The sequence below is a fragment of the Brienomyrus brachyistius genome, chromosome 15 (assembly GCF_023856365.1).
Source record: "Brienomyrus brachyistius isolate T26 chromosome 15, BBRACH_0.4, whole genome shotgun sequence".
NCBI lineage: Eukaryota > Metazoa > Chordata > Actinopteri > Osteoglossiformes > Mormyridae > Brienomyrus > Brienomyrus brachyistius.
The window spans coordinates 11,129,693-11,154,992 of record NC_064547.1 but is presented as its reverse complement, the minus strand read 5'-3'; the positions used below and the strand labels follow the sequence as shown (position 1 = coordinate 11,154,992).

At 42.1% G+C, this 25,300-nt stretch overlaps 2 protein-coding genes and 1 long non-coding RNA gene across 8 annotated transcripts in view; 1 reads left to right on the top strand and 2 right to left on the bottom strand.

Annotated features, from left to right (window-relative positions):
• The window catches only part of atp13a3 (ATPase 13A3), a 38,352-nt gene extending 33,717 nt beyond the window's left edge, over positions 1-4,635 (bottom strand). For 3 of the 5 annotated variants that reach the window (XM_048977663.1, XM_048977666.1, XM_048977668.1), the window contains exon 1: positions 4,438-4,635. The gene's annotated coding sequence lies outside the window, so the exon portion shown is untranslated. Of the gene's footprint in view, positions 1-1,315; positions 1,964-4,437 lie in introns of those variants that run through there. The other 2 variants (XM_048977664.1, XM_048977665.1) reach the window with 2 other exon arrangements.
• An 82-nt stretch (positions 4,636-4,717) lies between these two features.
• On the top strand, positions 4,718-13,033 carry LOC125709351 (uncharacterized). The gene is made up of 3 exons (XR_007382682.1): positions 4,718-4,799; positions 5,424-5,526; positions 12,686-13,033. It is a non-coding gene; the product is annotated as an uncharacterized LOC125709351 (long non-coding RNA).
• Positions 13,034-16,731: 3,698 nt separating this feature from the next.
• tmem44 (transmembrane protein 44) lies at positions 16,732-24,128 on the bottom strand. 2 transcript variants are annotated; one of them, XM_048977675.1, is made up of 10 exons: positions 23,834-24,128; positions 23,565-23,694; positions 22,874-22,964; positions 21,980-22,140; positions 21,588-21,674; positions 20,589-20,759; positions 20,154-20,297; positions 19,853-19,969; positions 19,579-19,719; positions 16,732-17,335 (listed from the first exon to the last, which is right to left on the bottom strand). In XM_048977675.1, the coding sequence occupies exons 1-10, from the start codon at positions 24,004-24,006 to the stop codon at positions 17,168-17,170; spliced, it is 1,383 nt and encodes a 460-aa protein (XP_048833632.1). In that variant the 5' UTR covers positions 24,007-24,128; the 3' UTR covers positions 16,732-17,167. The 2 variants fall into 2 exon arrangements, with proteins under 2 accessions (XP_048833632.1, XP_048833634.1); XM_048977677.1 differs by having other exon boundaries at positions 19,868-19,969.
• Positions 24,129-25,300: the final 1,172 nt, after the last annotated feature.

Sequence of the window (25,300 nt, the reverse complement as noted above, 5' to 3'; positions counted from 1 at the left end):
GCTGACAGACGACCGTTTAAGTACACTGAGGATGTCTCCTAGCTCTCACGGTACTGGTAACGTGACCTGCGGTCTTGAGGACCTGAGAAGCTCTGGTTGCAAAACCAGTCTAAAAATGCTTGTCTGCCTAGGACCTTGATCGTAACAGTCTTCAAAATAAGCAAAACAAAATTTGTTAGCAGTGTTGCGTATCGACCGAGTTCACCTACAAAAATCAGTTACAAGAGCTCTGTCCCTCTTATTTCATGGTTCATTGTTAATGCAAACAGCAGCGTGGACTCTTGGCTGGAGCGTGGCTTTCTGCTTCACGTCGTCGCCCCACATTTCACAGCCGTTGCTATTTTGAAAAAAGAACATTTCATCATGCTTCATCTCAGGCTGAGGGAGGTCTTGGCCTTGTTGGAGGTAACCCACAGGCAGCCCACCCGGGGACCTGACTGGTGAGGCACCTCACATCGTGTGGGGACTTTTCTCACCCGGACTCTGAACAGCAGACGTTCTGTAGCAGGTCACTGCCTTTGAGCGGATATGTGAAAAGAAGCCCAGGCAAAGGCTCACAGCCTCGGGAAGGTGGGCTCCCGCCCCACAAAACAGTCCAAGGGCCTCTAAAACTACCAATAAGCCTAGAAAAAGGTAAAGAGTTCAAAATGGGCAACCTATAGCCTAATATTACCTGGCAGAAGGTAAGCATAAACACTTAAGTGCTGATAGCACGCTAAATATTTCTGAAATAAAGAGTACTTGCATCACTTATTCCCCCATTAGCCATTGACCTTACTGACGAGGGTTTGCCCTTCCTCTTCACAGCAATCTGTGACTCAGCTGCATATGCTTCTTCTAATTATAGGTGGATTATGGCCAGTACAGCTCCAATGATAAACCAATGAGGCACAGTCACAGGTACGACAGCAGAAATCTCAGCATGATAGAAACCATTATGGAAGGCAGTTTTGCTCAGGTCCTAGTAATCTAGATAACCTAAGTTTAGGCTTTAGGCTAACATTACTGTGTGGAGTATGGTGTTGGGTACTGTGCCAAGCATTTCTCACTGACAGTACAGTGTCAAAAATGATTTTTTTTTTCTCTAAATAAAATTTTTAACTTTTCTTGAATTTATAAGAATTATACAGGCAATTCACCTTCATGATAAAATAATGAATAAAAAATGTTAGTTCGCATAAATATTGAAGTCAACGCTAATAAATAAGATACGAGTATTTAAAAGAATTATCAGTAAAATAATTTAAAAAATCTGTCTGTTATAGTCAAGAGGTAAGAACTAATTTAATGAAAACTGTATAAAAAGAATACTTACTGCCTTCTTGTTGTGAGTTTGTTGCTCATACTGTTGCTTAATACCATGGCTAATACTAGTAGGTATACTTCACGGGAAAATCATCCAAATCAGACTTGGAGAAAAGAACAGTGTGGCAGAAAATATTGCTGGACATGAATGATAATGCATTTTCAAGACAAGATCGTTGTTTTGCATGATTTAGCTCTAAGGTTAGAATGTTTATGTGGTTAAGCTATTTTTGATAGATTATTAACAGCTTGTTATTTCAACTGTCCTAGCACATCAGCCCAGGCACCGGGCAAGAGTCAAATATCACTCCTTCAAACAAAGAAAGAGGTGCTCATCTGTTCATACTTCCATGTAAAGTGGTCCCAAAGTTCAAGGAGAAGTTAATATTTAAGTCTCAAACATAGTCTTACATAAGTTACATACCTACTAGGTTGAATACCTACTAACTGAAGTACGAATGACAAGTGAGACAACTAAACACTGAAGGATATGCGTCCCAACAAATGTTAATTTCAAGCTTAAGAAGTCGGTCTGAAAGAAATAACCCCCCACCCCTTAGCTCTGAGTTACTTATGAGAGCTGTCTCTGGACAATTCTCATTTGAGGTTTCCAGGTTTAAGAACTGTCGAAACCCCCTGAGCCAAAGTACAATTCAAATCAATATCCCATAAATAGAGAGATTAAATCATCAAAAACTAAAAAAATACCTGGACAACTAAACTCAAAGTCTCACATAAACAATTTAAGCTGATATTCTGAACAAACTTCCATCCAAGCATTAACAATGGTTCATCGGGACAATACTCATTTACCCAGGAGGATCTCACAAAATCTTTCAACTTTTCAAAGTAGATATGTGCAAAAAACAACATGAAATATAAAAGAACAAATAAATACTTAGTGTATAATCAAAGTGTCTAAGAATACACAAGGTTTCGGATATCAGATAGACAGTGTTACCCTTGATTACTTCTGATATCTTACAGTGACCCAGTGAGAATGGCAGCTGATCTCACCCTCTGGCATCTACAATTACACAGATGAACATGCTTCCCTGTAGGGCCGGATACGTTTCAACAAAGGTAATGCAAAAGCACCACAGGCTTTTCGAACTCCATACATGTCCCCTGTCCTGTAACAGTTACAGAAACTAGGACAGACCAAGCATTGCATCAATCTGACTCATTTCCTTTAATTTATTTTGCCTGTGATAAGCATAAGTCTTATGGCTCAGATGGTAGTATTTATACTTTGAGTCCGCAGCTTCCTACATCTTTTGTTTAAAAGCGTAAAATGCATTAATTATATGTGCATGGTTAGCGGACACAAGTAATCTGGCAAACATTTCTTGACCTTAATAAACACTAGAGCAAACTAATAATTATTCTGGCAAGTAAAGAAATGAATCCCATCCGAAAAGACGAAATAACAATCGCTCATTGTCATTAGACGAAAAATAAAAGGCACACACACCCAAACGACTTCACTTAATATGTCAAGGGATTAATTTCGGACTCGTTTGCTTTTGAACTTGCTACATTCTATAAGCACTTACTCAGTAGAGTATCACAGTGATCCTGTAGGCTCTCATGATAAGCTTAGGGTAGGGAACACCCTGGATGGGACATCAGGCCATCACAGGGCTCACACACAACTTAGAAAGACTAATTAAGCTAAATACATGTTTTCACACTACAACAGAAAGTCAGAGTACCTTGAGGAAATCCATGCAAACATCAAGAAAACACACAGATTCCAGAAAGGGGGACGGGATTCAAAACACCTCAGCTGGGAAGGTTTCAGGCTACAGAACAACCGTGTGTGAACCATTGGCACCACAACTAAATACAAGTAATTAAATCTGGTAGAGCACCACTTACAACTCTGACTTTATGATAAAAAAATATTCATATTTGGCTAAGTAAAAAAAAAAACAACACCCAGAAGCCGAGTAACAGACAAAACATCAGACTTACAAAGGTGCTCAAAATAAGTTCAAGTTCAATGGAAAAGACAGCCAGCAAACACACATGTTCTGGCTCAAACAGAAGATGAGCATGCCAATATGTGTAACAATGTAAGATGAGCACAGAACAACAGCAACAAAATTTAGTCATCTCCAAATCCTGATTTGATTTGATTCTATTATGCATGCAAAATTGCATATGAGTTAAGAGAATATTGTAGGGACACCCCTGTCCCCAATCTATATAATAATAATAATAGTAGTAGTAGTAGTAGTAGTAATAGTTATACTTATTATTGTTGTTGTTATTATTTGATACGTTATTGATCCATCTGGGGAAATTCTATTTACGCCTCCCCCAACTTGCTCTCGGTAGGTGAGTCAATAAGCAGAATAAACTCCACGTGTAGAGTCAGCAGACTCGTAGTTCAAGGAAGGATACAGACACTCATCAAAAACCTAAAGATGTTGTAAGAAGCCTACGAAACGGCTATGGATGAACGGTAATTTACAGTAACCACGGATCAGACAGGTGGTCAGCCAGGTGAACAGCCAGGGAACCGGTGAATCCACAGAGCATACCCTCACTATAACATCCATATGAAAATCTGCAAAGGAACCTGTAAATCCACACAGCATACAAAAGCCATATTAAAACTGCACTAAGGGCAGAGAAGACCCTGCCAGCGCGTGTTGCTTCCGAAAAGCAGAAGTATGAAAGACGTGAAGCCCTTCTGAGAAGCCAGCCAGATGCGCTCAGGACATACTGGGTGCTGGGGGGATGTCACCTATTCGGGCATTACAACAGCATGGCGATGCCAAAAACGGCAATGATACCCAGGCGGCATCCCGGTTTGATAACCACCTAAACAGTCTTTGTTAGATGCCAATGCTATCCAGGCCAAACCGGTTACGGCACGCAGCACATCAAGGAGACACTACACGGCATACTGGTAAAGATAACACGTTGCCAGAACAAACAATTAAATGAAAAAGGGTTTACAAATTAGAATTTATAAAAACAAAGTAACAAGCTAAGCTTCGTACGATCCTTTGTTTCGCCCACATCCCAAAGAAGTTGCGAGAGACACACAACATGCATGGCCGATAAGCGGGCACCTCAGACATACCCAGCGACCACAGAATCTAAAAGACACGCACTCACCCAGAACCACCCGGACTTTTAAGTATCACCTCAGAGTCATAATGTGACCGAAAGGGCTGTCGGCGGTGTTGTTCTAAAACAAGAAGGCAGACTTCGCTTCAATGGGAAACACACTGCGTGGTGGTACGCGATAATGACAGCTCTGCGCGGCAGGAGATCGGACTACTGCCCAGGGCCACCGAGGCTGAGACCGGAAAGCGGGGCAGATCACCGGATGTGGCGTCACGCCGCTGATGAGTAGCGAGCGCGTGGTGCTGATCTGCTCCTCTGTTCGTGTGATGGCGGCTGTAGTGTTAAACTGCAGCGGAACTGTGATGAATGTGTAGAAGTGTAGCATTACGAATTTCATTTGGAAGTTACAAGTGGGTATAGAAAATGAATGGATGGAAATGCAAAATCATGTACAGGGTTTGCAAGATTTAACAAGTAATTGACAACTGTGTCCTGTAATATGGCGAAAAGGAAATAATGATTTGTTAAACCTTTTGCATCTTAATTCTTAACTATATTCAAGCTTCGTTTCAGACAGGGCCATATTTAGAACTTATAACATTTATTGTTATGGGTATGTTTATTCAGGCTGTGAGTGTGGGTTTATAGCGGATAACTCCCAGACTATGATAACTTGTTAAATTGGTTTAATATTAACCCAGGAAGGATATATTGGTGTTCAGCACAATATCGATGTTTGCTAGTCACAAGCAGGAACTTAGTCACCCTCAAGACAATATTAAGAATGACTAACTCAACTATATGCTCATGTTATAGTTTCCCTTAAAACAACATAAAAGCAACTTAAACCAACCTACATGAAATGTTTACTGTGATAAAGTGTAATGTACAGCCACGATTCATATTTAGAGGCCACACCTAATACCATCACCCTTAATTGCTTAGAAGAAGTTTTATCAAAAAGGGTGTAACAATCTGATTAATCCAATGGGATGTTACAATATCTATAGACTTATATGTGTGTTTTATTTCAGTAATCAGCTAAAATATGCCCAATAAGGAAGATCAGAGACCAGACCTAAAGCAAATGGCAGTAGGCACGAAGGAGTCCTTGAAGTACTCAATCATGCATCTTAGGTAGGTGCACTAAATTAATGCCCTTAAACTGAATGAGGTCTCTGTCGAGGGGATAGAGCTCATTGTTCCGAAAGCAACACACAATTCTTCTTTCCACCACTGGTTTCAAGGAATCAAGACTTAGTCCTATGACAGAGCTAGCTTTCCTCAAGTGTTACCTCAACCAAGCAAGATCCTTCAACATGATGTTACCCCCCAGTAAACAGCAATGAAGAAAACAACAATTGTAATGATAAACTGCAGAACAGGTTCCTTTATAGATTCCCTCCTTGTTGTCTTGTCGGTTCAGCCTGTCATTGATGTACATGCTGAGGTGCTTATAGGACTGTACACCTCTACAATCTCTTCAGATGGTGACAGCAGACAGCAATTCCATTTTCCACCTGAAGTCCGCCAGCTGTTGTCTTTCTGATTTTGAGTCGCATGTGGTTCTTCTTAAAGAACCCAACAAAACTCTTCACCATTCGTACTCCTTTTCTTTCCTTCACTGATATATCCCACAAATGCAGTGGCAGTGTGGGTGTGATGGTCCCCTTCGGTGCTATTTGTGCCTCTATGCCTTGTCAGATCTTGGAGCAATAAAACAGGTTTAGCTAACACCTTGAATCCAGTTGTGAGAAATCTCAACTGTAATGCTTTGCGAAATAAAAATTTGCTGCAGTAACTCAGATATTCTTTCATTTTTCAGCAATTGTATCTGCAGTGTTTGCAGGCTGTAAGTGTGCATTTCCACCTACGTTTGATACAATATAGTTGTTGGCTCAGATACTTGTCTTTGAGTGCACAGAAGACTACTTTGCCTCATCATATAAGTTATAAAGCACAAACAACAGATTTGGAAGCCTACCATATTTGTTAGTGTTCAAGAAAGCAGGCATAGGGATCACATCCTGCTGTTCTGTAATGCTCTGCTGTTTTTAAGGGATCTTGCATCTAGATAATTCCTTGGGGTATTAAACAGATTAAATCGTCCTAGTTCATCTGAGTGAATGTTGAAGGATCTCTCTGTGAGCCTGCTCTAGGCAATGCTGTAATCTTGGCAGCACTAGGAATGCAATGGTGCCCAAGCTAAGACAGTAACAGCAGACTACCACATCCCATTCTCAGACAAGCTCAAAGACTCCAAATCAGCCCCAACAGCACAAGCTGGCTTCTCTTGCATCTGCTGCACATGAAATTTGGCTGGTCATTCAGATATTCTGTGCACTTTGTTTGCATGTAACAGCTCTCTGTCACTGGGACTAGTCACATGGTGCTCATTCAGACTGATGTGCCCGAACTGACCACACATACACAACACTGGAAAAATCACAATTTAAATAATATGCAATGTCTCTATCCCCTTACCAGATGCATCTGCTTATCCCATGAAGTAGGTGTGCCCTGGTGTTATTATAGTATTTTTTATTTTAGCTTTTATTTTTATATTATTTTCAATGTTCATTTGAAATCCAATTCAATTTAGCTAGTTTTCAGTGTGGTTTTGTTGGTTTTTATTTTAAAAAATAGCTCTATTTAGTTTCAGTTTTGGTTTTTTTATTATTACGGATAGACTGAAAGTTTTTAGATCTGTAATCTGTACAGCATCCTATATGAATACATAGTACATTGTACTAAAGTCATCAAAAATGGCAAAGTGTACTCCGGGCATTACTGATGGTCATTAAAGATAAACAAATCATTACTTCAGCTGATTAGTATTAAAATAAAGTAACATAAAGCTTTCGATGTTTGCTCTTATTATTCAAATAATGGCAAAATGTGCTGTATAGTTTTAGTTTAGTTGTACTTTTTTATTTTTCATATCTTATTTCAGTTTATGAAAATATTTTCAGTAGTTTTATTCTCCGTTAATGATAAATACCCTGGTGTTCCCTTGATGTGCAATTTGGCAAGAGCAGTATTACCATCTACTGTCACAGCTAGAAGAACACATGACTTGAGGGCTGGCGTTTTGGGTAAAACAAAAAGGGTTTTATCTGAACACATCTAAACAAAGAGGGACTGGAAATAAATAGGACCACAAGGGATCAAAAATGAGAAGGCTGGGCACGGGAAGAACATGAGCTGACACGTGAAGCAATGTTAATGACCGGACTAGCAAGGATAAGACAAACTGGTGCTTAAATATATAGACCGACATGAGGCAACAAGCATCAGATGTGGCCCATCAGGGCCAGGTGAGGGAGGAAACAGGATCGTCAGGCAGATGCTGTGGGCAGGAAATACCCTTCCCCGAAGCGTGCCCTACAGGCTTGAGGGATGAACAACAGGGTGGACACACAAGGAACAGGCAGGACACTAGACAGGAGAGGGCATGGCAGGGCCGAGAGGGCACCTGGGACAGACACCACAAAAGGTCAGAGGGACAGAACAACAGGACAGGCAGGGGTCAGACCAAGGACCAACAGGACAACAGGTGAGACCCATGGACAAAATCACTCATAGACGAAGCACACCAGACACTGGAAGTGATCAGGTATTGGGGACAATCAGTGGGGACCTGAGAGCAGAAGAAACCGAGACAAAGAAAAACATTACAGGCCATACCAAACAGGGCAGACAAGTAGAGAGGCAACAGAAAGAAGTCGGAACAGAAGAGGGAACCACTGAGAACACAGGACGGGCAAAAACAAAGGCAGGAGAGGACACTGGGACAGAGGCACAATAACTGAAAACTAGGGCAATCATTTGGATCATAGGAAGCTGGGCGACGACTCTGGGATGCGGATCCTCCGGGGCGCCCTTACTGGCAAGGCGGAGCCGGACTGGAGGGCATAGAAGGGGCAGTGGAACCAGAGGGGGTCAAGGGCATTGTCAGGCATTGGTCAAAGTCGGGCATTGGTGAGGTGCTGACCTGGCTGCAGTCAGCAGGGTATGAGGAGGACAAAGTGGGTGTCTGGGAAATGAGTGGAGACAAGGAGGGTACCAGTGGGACACCAGTAGACTGGGCTGGATCCAGTGGGAAACTAGGAGACTGGGCTGGAACCAGTGGGACATCATGAGACGGGGCAAGGCCGAGACACCTGGAGGCAAGCAAGACACAGCCGGGACATCTGAGTGAGTCAACAACTGCTGCAATGCCAGGTGCATGAGATGTAGCCCTTCTTAGGCTGGGAGCCTGGGGTGTGAGCTGAGTGGTACTTTCTAGGGTAGCTCTGTAGCCCTCATATCCCCCATACAGTGTCAAACCTTCTCTGCCGCCTGGGGATCCAAGTCTGGAGTGAACCCCACTAGCATCTCCCCGACCCACACAAAGTCAAAACACAAGGCAAAAGACTGCAAAGTCAAAATGGACAGTGCCCTAATTATAGCTCTGCATACATATATCAGTGGGAGCACTGCCCTGCTTTCCTTGTTGTCACCATTGGTCCCCATGGAGCAGATCCCTATGCCTCCTATCCTCCCTACCTTCACTTGTATTAATATTGAAGGAAGATGACAAATACAGTGAAGAAAATGTCTGCAATGCTGCACGTTGCACTTTTACGTGTGCAGAGTACTGTCACTGTGCAACCGAGCTGTTTATGATTAATGACGAAATTATCTCCAACTGGCGTAGCAATGAATAACTCTAGTTCGACTTGCATGTAAGTAGATCTCTGTAAGCAGTTTTGCTACATCTTATATACAGATGAGGTTCCCTTCTTGCTGCAGGGTTCCATAGTGATCTGCTACCTTCAAGCTATGCTAATGGTTATCTTTAAGTGTCCCTGCACAAGGACAATGGGTACATGCCTTTAGATGTTGTCTCATTCCATTAATATCATCAGGGTACAGCCAGGCACTCTGCCTTCCAACGAATATCAACAATACTGCATGAACCAGCCCTAAAGACATTAATCATTTATTAGGCCGATAGTGGAGCCATGTGCAGAATAGCTCAGGGCTGTGCCAGACATCCACAGCTTTCACTTCCTGATCAGCATGAAGGAGAGTCCTCTTTGCTTCCTACCTAAAAATCACAGTGTTGCAGGCACAGACTGATGGTTGTCAACAGTAAGTAAACTGACATCACCTCAACATTCACAGCTGTCAGTGAAAAGGAGCTATTTTTATGGGTGATGCATGCTAGATTGTGCGACTAACCCTGTTCAGGATTAGCACAAAAAACAATAAGACTTTGTGAGCGAAGCACTCCTTCATGCTTGTGTTGCGTCATGTGACTCGTGACAGCCTAATGACAAATTATCCAAGCCTCGCGGGACTCCTTTGCAACCAGTACTCCTTCCAGAGAGAGCTAGGTTTATGTATAATAGCATCATTAAAAACAACCATCCCTCGGTCCCTTTTCTATAACCACTTGTCCTACACAGGACTGAAGAGGAGTCTGGAGCCTGTCCCGGAGGCTATGGGCTCAAACCAAGGAACAACCTAGGTCAGGGCACCGGGTTGGGTTATCAGGTTATCAGGGTTATTGGGTTATCTGATGGGTTTTCAGAGGGCACGCACACACACACACACACACACACACACACACACACACACACACACACACACACACACACACACACACACACACACACACACACACACAACATTCACTTACCCATACACATCTATGGGCAATTTGCTAACTCCAATTTGCTGTTAACAGTTACTTGTAATTATTCCAGTGCAGAAGCTGATTTCTAACTATAAAAGATGCTTTTAGAATGACAACAATGTGTTCCTTGGACAGCGCTGTCACCCCCCCTCCCTGCATCTAATCCTTACTCCTCCCACACCCCCAACCTCTACAATTTCTAGAATTACAAATGGCCTAAGTTCTAGTCGTGACGCTCAACTCTTAAACTACACATTTATTGCACATTCCATCTACTAGCCACTCTGCACAATTTTCACAATCTTTTCTTCCTGTTAGGTAGTTAACTGTATTTCTTTTTGTATGTCTAAATGTCCTTGTCCTAAAATGTCATTTATATGTCTACATACGTAAATCCACTTCATTACACTATGACCAACAGTATAACAGTATGAACCATAACAGACAACAATGGTATGAATTAAGAAATTACCATGTAAACTCAGACAGACACACACAGAATATTACAGACCTCATTGTGATTTTCTTCTGAGATCAAATGTCACTTATACCTAGATTATTTCTGACTGAAATATTTCTGACTGGTAGGCTTCACCCACCCACAATAGATTTCACTGAACCAAAATTCCACAGTAAACCAAATATATTACCATAATACTGTTTAAACCTACTCTACACACTCTCCCTGTTTCTCCAAAATATCTTTATTCAAAGTCTAACTTTAATTCCCCGGCAATAAATTTTAGAGTTCCCCACAATTCATTTTGCCAACTGGCTACCACACTGCTACTGTAGCAATAAAATTTTCTAAGCAGGGAGGCTCAGGTCAGGTTGGGGAGCATGCACTGGTACAGTGCGTTGCTATACCCAGCACACAACGAAACACCTCGGGATCCAGGATGGTGACTCCCCAGGCAGACACATGCTCCAGTCTCATCCCCCTAAAGTATCTTTTTTGCTCTCCAGGGCAGTGTTGGGAATAACGGCTCTTTGAAGGGAGCCGGATTTTATGGCTCTGATCTTAGCTCTTTTTTACTTAGAGGCTGAGGGTTACTAGGTTTAATCTATGAAGTATCACTAAGATAACGATAGGGTAAGTTTTGGATCAGAGTTAGACTTAGTGTCACGTCCTGCCCACCATGTCTGCCTGACCCTCCTGTTTCCTCCCTCACTTGGTCCTGATGAGCCACAACTGATGCATGTTGCTCCACATTAGTCTATGTATTTAAATGCATGTTTCTCTTGTCCTTGCAAGTCTGGTAATTAACGTCACTCCTCCAATTAACTCATGTCCTTCCTCATTATGGTCCTCTAATTTTGATCTATTGCAGTCTAATTATTCCCAGTCTGTTTGTTTAGCTTCAATTCAATAAAACCCCTTTTGTCCCATCAAAACACCAGCCCTCGAGTCCTTTGTCCCTCATAAGGTGACACTTAGACATCCCAGCAATACAATTTCAGTTTGCATGTGTTGACTAGGGTGGTGCAGTGGTTAGCACTGTTGCCTCACACCTCTGGGACCCGGGTTCGAGTCTCCGCCTGGGTCACGTGTGTGTGGAGTTTGCATGTTCTCCCCATGTCGTCGTGGGGTTTCCTCCGGGTACTCCGGTTTCCCCCCACAGTCCAAAAACATGCTGAGGCTAATTGGACTTGCTAAATTGCCCGTAGGAATGCATGTGAGAGTAAATGGTGTGTGAGTGTGCCCTGCGATGGGCTGGCCCCCCATCCTGGGTTGTTCCCAGCCTCGTGCCCATTGCTTCCGGGATAGGCTCCGGACCCCCTGTGACCCAGTAGGATAAGCGGTTTGGAAAATGGATGGATGGATGGATGTGTTGACTAGGTTTAGCAGCACTAAATTTATTGTATTTAATGTATTACCAGACCTAATGTCAATACCCTGCACTCTAAGCATTATAAAAGATGAAGCCATATCTTCTTGCTTTGTCAGTGAATTTACCCTCTGTATGAAATGTGTTATGTAAATAAAGACATTGCCTTGCCTTGAATGCAATTCATGTAACAAAAACATTTTTTGACACAATATCTGCCCATTCTGCCTTCAGGAAACGTAACGCAACAATGTTTGACTATTGTGACTGACTTCTTCTCATTGTTCACGTAAAGGAGAGTGGAGTGTCTTTAGGGCATGCAGTGAAATTTGGGTAAAATGATTAAAAGAGCATCTGTCAAGTATTCCTGTTGTTTATACCAAAGAGCCATCCATCCATTTTCCAACCTGCTTATCCTACTGGGTCACAGGGAGTCCGGAGCTTATCCCAGAAGCATTTGGCACGAGGCAGGGAACAACCCAGGATGGGGTTACATCGCAGGGCACACTCACACACAAGTCACTCACACATGCACAACTATGGGCAATTTAGCAAGTTCAATTAGCCTCAGCATGTTTTTGGACTGTGGGGGGAAACCGGAGTACCCGGAGGAAACCCCACAACGACATGGGGAGAACATGCAAACTCCACACACATGTAACATAGGCGGAGACTCGGTTGTTTGTGACAATTCTCTCATTTCAATCTTTCGTGGTCCAGTTTATTGCCAGTCTCTGTTTATATAGCTTCAGTTCACTAAAACCCCTTTTGTTCAATCAATCAGCTGCAGGAGGAGGAAGTGGGCTGTTCCCTTGGCTGCCACCTTGCCTGCCCTGGTGCTTCCAGGGCCATGCCCATGAGAAACCATAACTTGTCCTGAGATGCTTGAGCCCATCCTCTCCTCCGCTGCGCCCCTAGGAGCCAAGCTCCGGGCTCACAACCCAGAGAGGGTTGCTTTTCCTACACTTCTGGCTCCTGACCATTCCACCTGCACTGCAGACTCCCAGCCTTGATAGGGCCACTTCACCCGCGTCCCAGGCTCTGGGCAGAGAAAGGGCCGCTCTGCTTGCCCTCCAGGCTCCTGACCCAGAGACAGCCCTTCCACCCGCGTCCCAGGCTCCCGGCCCAAGAAAGGCCACCTCGCACACGCCTGGCCCCATGGCAGCCGTGCCACCAGAACTTGACTCAGGTGTCCCCAGCTACTCCCTGCTCACCTCCAGGTGACCTGGCCTTGCCCCACTCACCTCCAGGTGTCTCAACCTCACCCTGTTTCTTCATGTCCCGCCAACTCCTAAGGTACTATTAGGTTACTATTTTTACTTATATTATTTGTTATGTTGGTAACATTTCTTACTTCTAATGTACAGTATTTGTCCAGTTGCATACAGACCGATTTTATGCTCCGTTCCATCTAAACTGAGAAATCAGAATTCCTAAGTTACTAGTCAGAATTTTCAACTGGAACGCTCCCTGAAGTCAGAGTTCCAACTCAGAAACCAAAGTATGCCCAAACCTTTAGAATTCCTCACCCAAAGTGAAAGATTTAGTTATGTACCGCTTATTAACACTTATGTCTTATTTGTGTCTAATTAAATCGGTCGTACACACAGTACTGTCCAAATACTATCCGTAGACATGCTGCTACAGTGTTTGTATGTGTAAAATACTGTGTAATGTGTTGTTATCAACTATATTGCTAACAATGGCGAACAGCAAACCTAGATAGAACTGGTGTTGTTAAATGGTTTTCAGACTTATTTTACCGAACACTCTTAACTCAGTGTAACGTCATTCATAGCTCCAATTTCTGACTTTCAAGGTAAATGGAATGCAGCATGACGTGTGCGAGTCTGGAATGGTGCTACCATGCCTAAGCAAGCATGTACAGACACCTTTCCAGCACCATCTCAATTTAAATCAGTCACCATCTCAATTTACATCTAGTTTAGGCATACTTTGGATTCTATAAAGTGAACTGATACCTAAACATGAGTTTGTATGTCTGCTTCGGCTCATAGTTCGGTACAATTTCGGTACAGCACGGAAACAGAAATAGTTTTGAAATTGGTTTATTAATATAACCGCAAGCACAATTAGGAACATTTGTAAACCAAACATATGGCATTGGTTCTGCCTCTCTGTCTGAATAACAAAACTTAAAAGATGCTCATTTTGACAGTAAAAATAAATATGGAAAATAAATGAAAAGCTCAAAACTAAATCCCATGTTATCTGCTACAAAATATGGTTGCTTATCAGTAATGATAAGCACCCCTATAGACTTATGTTTTTTTTCTTTTTTGTCTGAATTTCCTGGCAAAGACAGGTAGACTAACTCGCAGAGGACGTTTATACCTCACTCCAGTCATATATACATTTGTATGACATCATCTCAAATGAGTTACCACGTTGGATGTGTTTCAAACAACATATCCAAATTTGGGGCGTACTTTGCTCATTATCATATTTCTGATTAACAATAAATGAATATGAAAATCTAAATTTGTTTTACAATCCATTACAATAACAGCAGTAAACTCATATTTTGTGCATTAGATTCGTCTGTGTGTTTGTAGATTTAGTTTTGCCTATAGTGACTTGGACTTGGACCTAGACTTGAGCAATGAGGATTTGCGTGTAGACGCAATCATTCGTGACTTGTGACCTTACATAGACTTGGAATAGATACCATTAAAGCACCTATTTTAAAGGCTAAAGGGAGTCCCTCTGTAAGAAAAACAGAGATGTTGCATGCACCCTGGCCTTCCGCTTTGTCCTGCCCATCTTTATGAATGACTGTGTAGTTTGTGAAACGTACACAGAACTGCCTGCAGCTGTTACAATCTGAGTGGTGTGTGGCTCTGCAAGTCCGGTTCTGTGCCACCATTGGGCTCTTGTGCACGGCCCTTAACTTTAATTTCCCTAAAAACGAAACTTTAGTTTAGTTTGACCCTGCTTTCTCTGATTGCCATGCGTACATTACTTTGGACAAAAACATTTACTAAATGAAAAAAATATGCTGTGATAGCAAAGCGGGCTACGGGCTGACATATTCCTCAATGGCCACCTCATCCAAGATACCTTGAAATGATGTCCTTAATTATGGAACTGAACAGCATGAGCAGTTTCTTTGTCAAATTATGTGGGCCTGTGATAATGTGCAAAATGTAAGCCAGGTCATGACAGTGCCTTCATTTCATTTTGTGCATGCATCTTGCTAGATGGGGGGAGAGTCCTGACACCCTAGAGCAGGAGGAATTTAGGTCATTAATTCTGCCATCAACTCATGATATAAAAATCATATTTTTGTCCAGGCACACAGCCCATGTGACATGTTTGTAGAGCTGATACCCATCTTGCTTTCCTTTGCTTGCCCCCTTCTCTGTTAAACCCCAAATGGCTGTTGTACGTGTTTCTTACCTCCGTGCCTCAACCGTATCATGTGATGGGAAAAGTTATATCAATCAAAATGGAAGATGTGTCAAGCTATTTCACGTAGAAATGTAGTAAAAAGGTACACTTTGTGATACACACAATCTACCAAAATATCTTATGTATTTGATATGCATAAACCGGTGGCAAATTGAAAGAAACATAGATTCTGACCGTGAATACGATGTGATGTATTTGCCATGCTGTGCATCTCAGGACGAAAGCATCTCCTAATGTGAATGTCTCAGGTCTTGTAATTCCAAGTAATTCTTGGATAAATAAAGCTTTCAGCCTGCAGAGCGAGAATATTCTGTCATTCTCGTAAGGCTAATTTACCCTCATTAAAAGACCAGTTAAGAATATAACGCCTGCAATAATGATTTATTCAGCCTGTACATCAGTAGAGGAACTGAATTGAGGAAAAGCATTTCCTCCATGACTACTCCTAATCTTTGCATTGTCTCCGTATCATAGCAGGGAAGTTCCTTCCCTTCCCATCTGTTACTACGGCTTTGGAACGAACAAATTTCCCGAGCTGCAGGAGACGGGAGAAGGCAGGAGCAGCAGAGATTTATTACTGGTAAAATAATAATGTGCCACGAAGTCTGTGCCTTATCACGCTTCTCAGATTGAATATGAATGCCTGACAATAAGTGTGGTCGCTCTGGTGAAGGGAAATGATCCCCAGGGCTCCTGAATCAGCGGCTCTTCTCCTGAAGGCCGTCCTCCCGCTCAGTGCCGCGTTTGCTGAAATCCCAACTAGGCGTTAATCAGCGGGCCAGATGCAGAGGTGTAATGTTATGAGACCACAAAGCTGGAGGTTTTCTCATAAAATGACGTTCGGCAGGAGCGTTGCTTTGACCCTAATCTCTACTGTAAATTTATGATGATTGAATCATTCAATTCAGGAACCAAGCATGACGGTTCTTCTGATTTTCATTATGTGGGGTTCACATCGGGGCGGCATGGTGGTGCAGTGGTTAGCACTGTTACCTCACACCCCTGGGACCCGGGTTTGGGTCTCCGCCTTGGTCACATGTGTGTGAAGTTTGCATGTTCTCCCCATTTAGTTGTGGGGTTTCCGTGGGGTACTCCGGTTTCCCCCCACAGTCCAAAAACATGCTGAGGTTAATTGGAGTTGCTAAATTTCCCGTAGGTGCTCATGTGTGACTGGTGTGTGAGTGTGCCCTGCGATGGGCTGGCCCCCCATCCTGGGTTGTTCCCTGCCTTGTGCCCATTGCTTCCGGGATAGGCTCCGGACCCCCCGCGACCCAGTAGGATAAGCGGTTTGGAAAATGGATGGATGGATTGGTTCACATTGCTCCTAATGCACTTTTCATCATTGAAGTCTGTATCACAAAAATAAGATCACAGACAGATTTTTAACCTTATATTTTAATAGAATTAGGATGAGCTGAGTGTATCAAACAGAATGTGATTAAATGGTATCTGACAGCCCTGCAGCCTTGACCAGAATAAGCAGTAAGACAATGGATGGACACATAGATGGAGTCTAGCTAGCTAAGTCTAGCTTAACCAGTTGATCCTGAAACAGCTTGAGGTCCAGCACTTTGGGGCAGATTCAGAGCTAGTCATTCAAAATTGTTGTGGGTTACACATGAATAAATCCATGTTGGTAAAGGTTTCTGTATTTACTGTGCACTTCTCTCCTCACTGCCTCATGTTTTATAAGGAAATAATAACAATATTCTTCATGCAGATTTAGCATACAGAGAATCTGAAAAAAACAGAAAACAGTTCATTTTCCCCAGACAGTAAGGCCTATAGTTAAAGTGTAACAATTGTTGGTGTTCAGCCACGTCCTGGTGCTCTGTCAGTGATCCTGCTGGGTGCTGGGGCTCTTCCCCTCGCATGGCTGCTTGGGATCGGCATCAGGCTTTGCTTTTGACAGCATCGTCCACTTGCAGAGAGAGAAAGCTTCACAGCTCTCTTGCTCTTTCTGTATTTTTCCCCATTGGGCATTTGCATCTTCAAAATCCCACTGGCGGGGAAAAAAATGGATTCACACACATTACAGATACAAGTCGCATGCTAAAAACAGACTAGCACAGGTGAGACAGACATCACTGGTACTGTATCTGGGACTCCTGGTGAGGTAGCTGGTACGCAAGCTGCCTTTCCCACGATAAACCCATCAGCAAATCATGCCAAACTAACTTTTAAAAATCGAATCATTCTTTGCATAATATACTCGAGTATAAGGCCAAATAGGAAAAAAGGATCATTGACTTACATTACTTACATTATTAACAAATGAGAAAGTCAAATTTTACTTATTTTACTTTCCATATTTTGTTTTAGGTCAGTTATGAGGGTTAGAGGTGCAGAAAATAACACCAAAAATTTCTGTGCGATTCTATACAACCTGTGTTCTTATTTGGCAGTTCAAGCACTAACTGTGTCATATAAAACAGTAGACAGTAAATCAGATGATCCAAACATAAAAGCTGCACATGAGTAGCAGTGACTATTTGATCAGCTATGGTAAACATTTCTGTTCTACAAGAATTAGGCATTTTACTGAAAATCGTTTCTGAAGCTGCACCGTGGAGTGCTTCCCCTGTATGACCCACACCCCAGAACGGCTGGGCCTCCCCACCTTGTAATCGCAGATCTTTAACAGCGCAATAATTCTGCCACAGTACAAATGTCTTGCCTCTATCCCTTACTCCCCACCTCATTATAACAAGTTCAGAAACAATCCAGAGCCACTTCCACACTGTTCACAGATGAATGGAAAGCTTGGGATCAGAGATAAACATTTCAGAAGACTTCAAAATGCACACTGAAATACATAACTTGCTTTCAAATGTCATTATTTAAACATAACATGCAAATTCTTCATCGCAATCATTTATTCCTGCTAGTGAACCATTCGCAGTGTTTGCACTTTACACTGTAAATGATAAATTCACAATCTCTTTCGAGGGCATTTTCTCCACACAATCAACTGTTTTCCTCATCACATGACCTTCCTGTAAAATAGATCGTAAAGCCCACCCCTGACAAGTCACTGACTCCTCAAGAGCACTCAATGCAGACAGAGAAATACAATGCTACAATGTTAGTCACTCCATAGAGTGGTTACACATTATACAAAAGTAAAATTAGCTTACATAATGACAATGAACTTGATCTTAAAGTCCAAGCTAAAGGTTAGGTACTTAGATAGGTATTCACAGCCGAGCCATTTCCGTACTCAAACCTTTGCAAGTGTTATACACATAGGGGAGTGCATATTAAGCCCTTTACTTATATAATTAAACAATTCTGATTTTCAGTGATCTGCACATTTCATTTCATTTAAACTGGCTAATTTCCCTTGCGGTTACTGCAGAGAAGCTACTTGCTGGAGCATGTAGGATGCAGAGCCTCCCCTGAGGCCCAAACTCGTGACCCTAGGGTACAATAGCCTGCATTCGTACCCCCACCACACCAACTAGAAGGAAACGATGATTATTAGAAGACTTTCCTAATACTGAAATGCCTGACAGAAGGTTTCCGGATACAGCTCTTTCACACACATCAATGGGAACATTCACTTTTTCCTGTTTAGTGTATTGTTTAAAGCACAATAGTATTTGTTCTGTGCCGTTTCCCTTTGTTTTAACCTCAGTGGTGTTTGCCGTTGATTGCTTTTTCCAGGAACGGGGGCGGGGGGGGGGGATGGCCCAAAGCCACAGTGCAACAGCTGCCCTACACAACAGATCTCAGACGTTTAGCACATCTGCATTTACCATACCTCAGCGCTATACAATATAGCTCCCTGTGTATCATTTACTGACATTTCAGCATAAACATGCTACAGTTACAGCCACATTTATAGGCTACCAAACAGTATACCATACGGCAAAAACAGCCGCAAACTATATTAATGCAATCTAAGTAATTTTAGCAACACGAACTCGTATGGGTGGTGATGCTGCAGCGATCACCGTTTTGCCACACGACCAAATTAAATCATTATTAAAACAGAAAATTAGCAGGGTATAGAGCAGCAAGCAACCATAAGCTCAAAATCTGCACAGCACTTCCACCTACTGAAACAATGTGGAATTGCAACTTCGGTCCTTTCTCTACACAAAAACTTACCATGCTAAGATACTATTTAGATTAACATAAAAGCTATGCTCCTGCACTTTAATGAAATGTTAACAATCACTGGGTTTAAGCGTGCTCTGAGACATAACAAGGGACAAAGTTATTGCGGCCAATGGTGCTGACCTCCAGGTCGGAGCTGACAGATGACGTGTCTGAGGAGCCGTCAGAGGAGCGCGGACTGTCCACTCTCACCACCCTGATCCTCTTCAGGGTCTGACTCCCACACTGACCTTCCCTGGAAATCTTCACTTCTTTCAAACAGATCTGGAATGCAAATATTTTTGGATGAAACGTATGTCGAATATCTACACTGTGACATCACCAGTTCTTAGTTCATCATCTAAAATGTGGAAAGCATTTTATTTCGCATAATAGCAAAGAGAAGCTGCTCCCCTGCCCTGACAGAGAAAACCTTTCTTGTTGGTGGAACGGTCACATCAATATATTGTCCGACTTCAGGCTTGTTTGGAGTTCTGTTGCTTGATAGATCCTGAAGAGGAGTGTGACTTAATCCCTTACAGAAAGGCAAAGATAAGAAGGGATATTCAAAGCATTTGTTAGCTAGTAATGCGAGATCAAGAACATGCAGGAGAATGAGGCGAAGACCAAGCATCTGGACCAATACAGTAATCAGGTGAAAGCGGCGGGATTGTGGGGTGGGGGGATGATGGGGGGCCAGGGTGCCGTTTGCTGCATACTCGCAGGCTTGCTGAGGCTGTTGTTCTGGGCCTACGTGGGGTAGAGTTCCCCAGTAGGGCTTGTGTCTCTGCAGAATTCAATTTGGGATATTGGCTCAAAGATTTCCATCCTGTCCACCTCCTGTAGCAGGACAGCGCAACAATCTGGAGTGCCAGGGTTAGACAAAATACAACATATAACGTTTTCAGCCAAGATCGTCAATTTAGATTTTATATTTGGACAACAGAGCATGAAATGACACAGAAAACACTGATTTATGAAATACTATGATTGTTCCAAAACAAGGGTTTCATTTACTTATGTCAGCGGTTGTTTGTATCAGACCAAATTTTCTTTTCTTTTTAGAACTGTAGGTCAGGCCCATTGCCAGAAGTCATGTTACTGTCCCCTATAGACCATACGGCACTCAAAAGCATCACATAGTGGAAGGATACAATGGCATCAAAGGCCGCACATCCAGCAGCGGTCAGTATCCAAGGCATTGCCTTCACGACAGGCTCCAGATGAGTGTCATAGAGGAGGACTGCAGAGGCATACAGTACACCGGCCAGGACACATAGCACTCCAGAACCAATTTCAATGGTCGAGCCAGTCATCCCTTGGTGCTGAAAAGCCATCAGACAGCTCTGTATGCACAGGACCACCTGAATGTCTAAATCCGTGTTTACCAATCTGGTCCTTGGAAATCCACAGACAATCCATGTTTTTGCTCCCTCCCAGCTCCAGTGATAAAAAAAATGTGGAACCGTCTGGCAAGGCCCAGGCTGGGGGGACCACTTTCCAATAAGACTACCCTTATAAATGGTTTTTGAATGTTCTGTAATCAGGTTCTTAGTTACGCTATCTGTAATTCATCAAGACACTTATAAAGAAGATATAACCTTTCTTAAAAATAAATGAATTAATTAATGAGTAGGGCTCATCAATATTACCAACATAACATTACCGATGTTAGATAATACTACCCCACGGACAGAAAACGCTGCTCACCTGACACCCGCAGCTGCACCTCACTTTTGGCGACCAAAATAAATTAAAAAAAAACAGCCACCCACGTAAACCGTATTAGCACACAAGCACACAGACACTCTCAAACAATCCCAAAACAACTGCAGCGGCACGCACAGAAGTGTACTCCACGTCAACACTACTCTCCCATTTCAGCAATTCCAGCAGCTTCCGCACCATCTTGTTTATCCATAAGATCTCCTCTTTTAAAAGATGTTGTGGCTGCTGGGCTGTTCCTATCTAATGTGATATTACCCAGCTCTATTAACAAGTTACTATAGTTTCAAAGTGGCAAAAGGGAGCCTTATTGGAAAGTGGCACCCGTTTGAGTCCACAAGACAGTTGAAACAGGAATATGCTGACCAGATCTCCATCACTAACTCTCCCAGGACAGTGAAGCTGTTAGGGTTACCGGGGTAACTCACTGCTTCAGTTACAGCAGGAAGCCTGGAGGTCCAGCCGATGATGCAGGAAAGTAGACCCAGAGTGTAACCCAGGATTTCTCCATTGTCCTGCTCCAGGAGGGAAGTATGATATGATGATAAAGTGAAAAATATGGTGATAAATATCACAGCACAAATGAAGCATAGTCTCATCAGGAACGGCCACCACAGGGTCTCCACAAGATGGCAGCACTCATTCACATTAATTTATTTAGCAGATGCTTTTGTCCAAAGCAAAATGCTGGTAAGGTTTGAGAACAGGGTCCGGCAGTCCCTCAAGCGACTGGGGTCCAAAGGACTTGCTTAAAATCGTTATGCTGACCACAGGTCATGAGCCAGCAACCTCCTGTACACAAACGCAGCATCCTACTCACCTGTGGAGATATTCCGAGAAGGCGTCTCTGTGGCTGAGCTTCAGCCAAAGGGCCACAGGTCACACGAGGCCACAAGTAGAGCCAGGCCCCCAGAACCATGGGGAAGCTCACGAGCAGGAAGCTTTGACGTCTCTTCCTTACCACCACTTTAATCCTTCTGGCTAAAGGCAAGGATGCAAGGAAGTTAGGAGAGTCATCTTTGACAAAGGCAGAGACAGCAACCAGAAGAAGAAAATATGTTAGAAACGTGAACTGAAACCTCCACATACTTTAACTCGCTGACACTTTTCTCCAAACCAATGTTCAAGTTGCACTGCAAACATATGTGCTGTCAAGGTGTCAGCAAAACTTAAGTGCAACTAGGCTGAGCTTCCAGTGAGTAATAAATAAGTGTAAAGTACTATTGGAGCAAAATGTAAGAAACACAACCATAGCTAGAATATAAGAGAACTATTCAAATCAAAGCGAAGCACAGAAGGCATTCAGGACATGAAGACGAACAGCTATGAGCTAATAAGAAAGTAAGTAGGTAAGTAAAATTATTTAAAAGCACTTTAAAACCAACCTTTATTAACCAAAGCGCTGTACAAAGTAAAACAACAAATAATAAAAATAGACACACACACATAAACAGACAAACCACTTAAAAATTCACATATCAGAGATGAGATGAGCAGCCAGAGTAGTAATTGAGATGTTCCCGTAATAGACGGTCTAGAGGAGTTACTATTACAATGTCTCACTACTTCAGCATTGATGGAATGATACTGTGGCATCTCCAGCAGATTTAAACACAATATGACAGCAGGTCTATTAGCTTTACATATTTAAGAAAACATTTTGCACCATAAACAGTATCTACAACTGTAAATGCAGGTGCCTATCATAACTCACCGCTCTTTGAATGTTTGCACAGACAAACGGGAATGTAGAAAAACATGAAACGAACAATATCCAGTCCTGTCATGAATACACCCATCGCCATCTGGCACGCAGGATGAAAAATGCAAAGAGAAATAGCACGTTAGCCATTACAGTTCCGGATGCCCCGTGGTCGAAAAAAAAAACATATTGGAAATTCTAATTTTCTTTAACACTGCTAAGCTGACAAAAGTAGTTGGAAATGGAAACTGTAGATAGAAATAAGGTCAAATATATACTGTTTTCAAACCAAAATCCAGTTATATGCTGTCATTATCTGGCATGCATAATGAAAAACACATTCCTAAAATGCCTAATTAACATTATCTATAACAGGATGAATCCATCTGTCATCCATCTTCTAATCATTTATCCAGGCCGGGAACACGTGATGTAAAAAGCTTAATGGTAACAATAGGCACCCAATGAACCCTGTCAAAGCTAACACTTTACCAGCACAACACGCCTACAACAAACTGCACGTGAAGCCACGATAAACTATACATTTTTATATGAATAGGAAGTTAGATAATGACGTCCTGTCACCTTAAAGCAGGTTAAACAGTAATACTAAATTTCACGCACTATAAATCTATTCACTAACAGGATACGATAATGCATTTTTAAAAGCAAGTATATTAATAAAGAGAGTCCTGCATGATACCTGCATGAGCAGCTGGTTAGAGAGCAGAGCCCCTACGGCGCCGCTTAAGTTCCCAAGCAGGCAGTAAAGGGCGCAGGCGGCCGTGGCTGCGGAGCTGCTGCGCTTCGTCACACAGTCCTTACAAATCAGCCTAACGCGAACGGGAAAAATCAATCCGAGGACCGCTTTGCATAATTCTTAGATTATAGTCTATGCAAATATATATCAAACGACATACTTTGTTTATTTACTTAAATTATCGAGAAAAAGAAGAAAACGTGGTTACTTACAGGAAATACGCAATTGCTAGAAGTATCGCAGATAAACAACATAATACAGCAGGTACGCAAAAAAGTGGCTCAAAAAAGCATGTTGTAAATTCAGGGTCGAGCCATGAAGTCCAGCCAAGGAAATATCTCGTTGTCGTATTTGGTATTTCAATGGACTGCTTTAGGGGTCCCATCTTAAAGCATCATAATTTAAGCATATGCAAGCAAAATATCATAAAAGCAACTCGAGGTCAAGGCACCTTAATCGACACTAGAAACATGCGACCAATTAGGTTAAAGTTACATTGAAAATGAAGCCGGTCAGGTGGCTTTCGAGATGGCCTGTACAATTATCTAAAACAAAAAAGTTATCTGCAACATTTATTAAATAAATACACTATACAGGATCGACGCTCTAAATAAAGTACGTTTCTTTGTGTTAACTACTGATCTCAGTACAGGAAACTTTCAAGAAAAATAGGTACTTCCAAAACATCGCAGAGAAACTGGCACAAGCTGTGTATCAGTTTAGGGGATAGTTTGTTTATAACCCAATATGAAATTAAAGTAAATAATGAAAACCCATTGAAAACCTATACGCACACTACATTTGGAAAAGAAGTCTTCCCAAGAGGACATACACACACACACACACACACATATATATATATATATATATATATATATATATATATATATATATATATATATATATATATACCACACACACACATATATATATATATATATATATATATATATATATATATATATATATATATATATATATATATATATACACATACACACACACACTGTCCTAGCATTTCACACATGCACTTGTTTCCCGTTACTTTCAATGTCACTTCATTAAATTTTGACCCTCTAAATAACCTGCTGCTCATCGTAGCCTTCTGTCAGCAGAACGACGATTAAACCAGGCTTTAAATATGCAAATTTGTTTTAATATATAAACTGATCTCTTACTTTTTCCGCGGCTGTCGGATTTATTAGTACTGTATAACCTTCAGCCTTAGTGCTGAAAGTGCTAATCGGAAACAAGTGCCTGCCTGATTTAATAAAAAGAATCTAAATAACGTGCAATTCCCTAATTTCAGTCGTAATTAAAGGTCGACAACCTACACAATACCTACTTTATATCCAAAACACCGCATCAAACTTTTCACTTGTAAGGCACTGAAAGATCACATTACTGGTTATTAGACTGACTGGTGTACTGCATAACTCTCTCTGTAGGTTGTATGCCTCCTTGAAATACCACAATTAAAAAGGAGAAACACCGACAGCACTGTATCTACAGCTCTTTTACCACTCAGAGCTCAGATCTAAAAGTCGTGTATCAAGACCCAAGATCTGTCACTCCATGGAGGAGACCAAGAAGAAATTAACTCATTATGAACGTTCTAGAATTACCTCCATGCATCCTGGAAGAAGGTCAGCTGACACATAGAAACCATGGTAGGAAAA